Source organism: Scomber japonicus, chromosome 17 (assembly GCF_027409825.1).
Source record: "Scomber japonicus isolate fScoJap1 chromosome 17, fScoJap1.pri, whole genome shotgun sequence".
Classification (NCBI taxonomy): domain Eukaryota; kingdom Metazoa; phylum Chordata; class Actinopteri; order Scombriformes; family Scombridae; genus Scomber; species Scomber japonicus.
The window spans coordinates 1,591,670-1,597,669 of NC_070594.1; the positions used below are offsets into that span (position 1 = coordinate 1,591,670).

General features: G+C 37.0%; 1 protein-coding gene across 1 annotated transcript in view; it reads right to left on the minus strand.

Moving 5' to 3' along the window:
- Positions 1 to 5,606, minus strand: part of cep43 (centrosomal protein 43) — a 47,417-nt gene extending 41,811 nt beyond the window's left edge. The window contains exon 1 of the mRNA XM_053337310.1: positions 5,485 to 5,606. Within this exon, the coding sequence (XP_053193285.1) occupies positions 5,485 to 5,568 (84 nt within the window). The 5' untranslated portion in view covers positions 5,569 to 5,606. The remainder of the gene's footprint in view (positions 1 to 5,484) is intronic.
- Between the last annotated feature and the right edge of the window lie 394 nt (positions 5,607 to 6,000).

Consider the following 6,000-nt stretch of genomic DNA (forward strand, 5'->3'; position numbering starts at 1 on the left):
TTGATTTTATTTATAATGTTAAGTTTCCTTTGATTTTATTTATAATGTTAAGTTTCCTTTGATTTTATTTATAATATTAAGTTTCCTTTGATTGTTTAGTTTTTACTTTAGTAATGTGTGTTTATGTGTGTTGTGTTGTGATGTGTGTGTGTATGTGAAATAATTAATTAAATAAATAAAAATATAAATATAAGCTGTAATTATGTCATGAAGTTATTGCAAACCAGAGTTTTAAGGACACCACCCTAAAGTATGCAAAGAAGAACTTGAACCTTTCCATCAGAGGAAGGACTTGGATTGAAGTATTGTTTTGGTTGTCAGCAAAAATATATTAATCTTTAACTGTCGTTGGAGTTTATTATATTTTACCTTGACAACATATCACAAAATGGAAGTTTTACACATTTCATAAATAAAAGAAAATGTAATTATATATCTGTAACTCAGTGTTGTACTGTAATGTTCTGTTGTCCAGGACCGATCTCTCTTTAAAATGAAACCCTATGTCTCATTGATTATCATCATTACATGTAGGCCTATAAATAAAGCTTAACAAAGTATATTTATAATATATTTTCATTATTCAACAAAGGCCATTTCAGTAAACACATATGACAATAGAATAGAAATAATATTCATAAGTAGTATTTTATCCCAAGTGCAATTCATATTTTAAACACTTCAACATGCACACAGGAACCAATATGCACTTATATTTTATACTGAGGTATTTTATGTATTTTAAGGATGATTTTAAGAAGTTTGTGGACTCTATAGATCTTATGTCATTTCTTTCTACTGTATGTATTTTATTGGTGAGTCAAAGACAATTGTCCACCATGATGGACAATAAAGTTTTATTCTGTTCTTCATGGGTTAGGGATTCTAGCACTGTAATATTTGTTAGAGACAAGCTATGAAATAAATAAAGACATATTTGAAAAGAGCTTTAACTCAGCTTTCACAATATATATAAAATATATAAATACACACACACACACATATATATACACATATATACATTTTTTTCATTCATATATATTTAAGAACATGTCTATGGTTTATGTTCACTATATTTTATGCTAACTACAGAGTTACGTTACTGTAAGTGCAAATCAACAGCCTGCAAACTGTCATATTTTTAATCATATTAGTATATAGGTGCCTAGCAACGGTTGCTATGAAACATTCCGGAAGTCCATTCTTTAGATGTATGATGTCATGAGGACGGTGATGTCACACTTTGACTTCACTTTGATCCTTTAATCTAGTCCAGGATCAAAGCCTTGATATTAACAGAGTATTGAAATAGGACTGCCCGTCCACATGAAGTCAACCTATTTTCACAAACCAGTACGTGAAGACAAAGCCGAGCACAGTTCTCAAAACTCAAAGCAAATCAATCCTACTACCAAGGAATCAAACCATACTATAAAATAGCAATGGAAAGCACACCAATCATGATGAACGTCGACGTACAGAAGGTTTGCAGGGTGATAACATCCTTTTTTGAGAAGTTAACAGTTAAACAGAGGGACCTGATTGCAGCAGGAAACCCAGACACTGCATCAAAAATGTTGATAGCAGAATTGCTCACTGAACTACTGTCAGTGATGTCAACTGCTTTTCAAGCGTTTATAAAACTGAAAGATATTGATATTAATGAGGAAAATGTTGTACTGGACAAAACTATCACGCACATTTTCCAGCAGGCTCTGGGGGTTCCTGAGGGAGCCCACAGCGCCAGCTCAGAAAAGCTAGCTAAGCTAATGTCAAAGGAAATGCTGGAGAGCAAAGAAAAGGACGCTGACACACCAGCACGTGAAACTCCACCTCGCAGACTGAATCATATGATTCACTACGCAAGTGAATTGTTCAAAGAATGTTTAAAAAGAGGAAAAAACATAATCCCCATACGCCACAAGTCCAGAGCGGTAAAAGACGAGTGGGACGACATTATGGACGATTTAGATCGATACCTGTTGGGACCAAGAGACAAATCAGACAGCTTGGAGAAAGTTGTCCAAGATGTTCTGAAAAGTCAAACGACGGAAGTGTTGGAGCCTCTTTTAGACGAGGTGAAAGAGGAGGAGTTTGACCTCATCCAGTCATCACTGAAGATTGAGGTTGTCGGTTCGTATGTGGCTGGACTGATAGAAGAAGAAGTCCACAGTATTACAGGGTCAGCCAGAGAGGAGACAGAGTGGAGTATGAACTTAAATAGAGTAAAATACAAAATCAGGGAGTTCCTGTCGAGGACCGTAGCCAGGTCCTTCATTCACAGGATAGTGGCCCAGTTGAGGGCCAAATACCAAAACACAAAATTAACTAATGTAGATACCCAGGTGCTCATTTTTGACATCGAGACATTCCTGGACAATTCGATAATGAGCGGCACAGAGCTGTCCAGGACACTGTCCATGACCAAAGAGGAGAAATTATCATTCTCCAAAGATCTTAGCGACCTGATATACGGTCATGTTAGCATCATGACCGACAAGAAATTGGAGAAAGAGAAGAACATTTATACAGAAGTATGTGGCCGGGTGCGAGGCTTCCTCAGCCTCATGAGGTGGTGGAACAAAATTCGGATCAACGATGATACGGACGAGGTTGTTAATGCTATTGTGAGCAATGAAATCACAAAGAGACATTTATGTGGAGTCACTGTGGAAGACATTCCAATAAGTGAAGAGACAACAAAAAGGGAAGAACAAGAAAAGAGTGAAGAGAGGGTGAGGAGTGGAGAGAAGGAAAGGGAAGAGAGGGAAAGGGAAGAGAAAGACAGAGAGGAGCGGGAACGGGAGGAGAAGATGTTGAGTAGGGAGAGGGAACGGGAGGAGAGAGAAAGGGAGGAGAGAGAAAGGGAGGAGCGGGAAAGTAAGGAGAGGAAAAGTAAGGAGAGAGAAAGGGAGGAGAGGGAAAGTAACGAGAGAGAAAGGGAGGAGCAGAGAAGTAAGGAGAAGGAAAGGGAGGAGCGGGAAAGGAAGGAGAGAGAAAGGGAGGGGCGGGTAAGTGAGGAGAAGGTGTTGAGTGAGGATCAGGAAAGGGAGGGGCGGGTATTAGGTTGGCATCAGGTTAGTGGGGGGAGCTCAAAAAAGAGTGAGAGGCAAGACTTCGACAAACTGAAGTATAAGATGTCACTTAAGATCATCGTTGATAAACTAATGAGTCGCGTTATCAGAGACTCCAAAATACCGAACCTGGACTGGAACCAAGAAATGGCTGACAGCGTCTTCCAGTACATTTGGGCCGAGTTCGAACACGACGATTTTATAATTACCACTGAACATCTGCAGAAGGTGGATAAGTTAATTTATAAGAAACTAAGAAGAATCTGGGGCAAAGCTTCAAACATCCTCGTACTCTTTAGGATGGAGGATCGGACCATCCAGAAATGCGTCGCCGCGTCGATCACGCATCACCTTCTACCGAAGAGGAGGAACGTGGTCAGACGCGTCCTCGCCAACGTTGGACAAGTTCTGTGTTTCAGGAAGTAGTTTTAGTTTAGAGTTGATTTTATTTAGTTTAGTAATGTTAAGTTTCCTTTGATTTTATTTATAATGTTAAGTTTCCTTTGATTTTATTTATAATGTTAAGTTTCCTTTGATTTTATTAGTAATGTTAAGTTTCCTTTGATTTTATTAGTAATGTTAAGTTTCCTTTGATTTTATTAGTAATGTTAAGTTTCCTTTGATTTTATTAGTAATGTTAAGTTTCCTTTGATTTTATTAGTAATGTTAAGTTTCCTTTGATTGTTTAGTTTTTAGTTTAGTAATGTGTGTTTATGTGTGATGTATGTGATGTGTGTGTGAAATAAATAAATAAATAAAAATATAAATATAAGCTGTAATTGTGTCATGAAGTTATTGCAAACCAGAGTTTTAAGGACACCACCCTAAAGTATGCAAAGAAGAACTTGAACCTTTCCATCAGAGGAAGGACTTGGATTGAAGTATTGTTTTGGTTGTCAGCAAAAATATATTAATCTTTAACTGTCGTTGGAGTTTATTATATTTTACCTTGACTAAATATCACAAAATGGAAGTTTTACACATTTCATAGATTAAAAATATGTAATTATATATCTGTAACTCAGTGCTGTACTGTAATGTTCTGTTGTCCAGGACCGATCTCTCTTTAAAATGAAACCCTATGTCTAAAAAAACAACAATACTGATTTTAAAAGTAACTAGAAACTTCCAGGTAATGTTAAGTGGCACGCGGCTGCCGGGACGAGTACTGTAAGCTTCATAAATGTAGAATTCATATCAGAGCTGCTGTATTAGATTAAATTAGATTGCACAGGTTAAGCCAGTGAGTCTATCTTATATAGTTAACTTATTCTCTGAACTATATTTTATAGTAATTACAAGTTATATAGTATTATACAGTTAAGTAGTTATATTCAGCTTCAGTAGCATCATGTTTTTGTTGAATCTGCCTCTCTCTCTCTCTTCAGGTCTGTTAGATGAGAAACATCTGAGTGAAAATTGAGTTAAAGTTGAGGTTTTGTAACATCCGCTGATAAAACGCGCAGCACCGCAGCATTTTACACATTATGCCGTTAATATCAGCTGTTTAGTTGGAGCCGTTCATTTACTCTGAGCCAGTTAGCCTGAAACGTGTTGCTATAGTAACGTCACAGTTAGCCGTCACAATTAGCCTGAAGCTTGTTACTATAGTAACGTCACAGTTAGCCGTCACAGTTAGCCTGAAAGTTGTTACTATAGTAACGTCACAGTTAGCCGTCACAGTTAGCCTGAAGCTTGTTGCTACAGTAACGTCACAGTTAGCCGTCGCAGTTAGCCTGAAGCCTGTTACTATAGTAACGTCACAGTTAGCCGTCACAGTTAGCCTCAAGCTTGTTGCCATAGTAACGTCACAGTTACCTGTCTGAGGATTAACGTTGTTAATGGTGACGTCTCATGGCGCTGTTTTCATTAGTGTTTCGAGCTCCGGTGGTTTATTCTGAGCAGGTTCTGCCTCAGATGATGTAGATTTATGTTTTAACCAGCGGTCTGTTTGTTTCCTTAAACTTAATATCACTGTTAGCAGTTAGCTAGTCTGTGATTTCACTAAATGATGAGTATATTTTATATTTACAGCCAGAAGAAGCGTTTGGCTCCAGATCACATGTTAGAAGATATTAAAAAGCTAAATATAGAAGTTGATTAATCTACTAGTTAATGACATGTTAAAGTGTGTGTGTGGGGCAGCCTGGTTTATATCAATTATCTTTAATATCAGATCAGTCATCACTAACTTAAAACCTGTAAAACTGTTTTTATACTTCCCTAACTTCTCCAGGAAAGTAACGAGCTTCACTTCACAGCTGAAAACTGAGATTAAAACACCTTTAAACTTTTAACTAAACTACTACTAAAGTCTGTTAGCTTCTGTTAGCTCGATGCTAACTGGTCAGTCAGACACTAGTTTAAATTAAAGATGAATAAAACATGAAAGTAATGAAACGTTACGGACCTTCAGCTTGTTGAGCACTCCGCTGTTCTCCAGGTTCTGGATGAGCAGATCTCTGAGCTCCGTGTCATCTTCTGCTGCAGACATGTTTAATTTCACTGCTAACTGGAGCCAACTCAAGCTAACTCAAGCTAACTGCTAACCAAAACAAACAACCCGGAAACCGCTCTTCTTCGTGAGGTTTTATTTCTGTCTGTGAATCAGCTTAAAGGAACATTAGCGCCTCCTGCTGGGCTGAAAACTGGAACTGCAGCTTTGGTACAAAATAGACAAAACAAAACATTAAAAGCTGATTATTATTATTATTACAGCTGCAAATAATCATATCAATTAATCTGTCAATGATTTACTTGATTCATTAATTAATAATCAATAAAGATTAATCCTTAAAATGTCAGAAAATATTGATCATTGTTCCTTAAAACTCAGTTAAGGAAAGTAAGTCTTGATTTCATAAGTATTATAGTGGTGTAGTATGCAGTATTACAGTAAAAGTACTGCAGTATTATAGTGATGTAG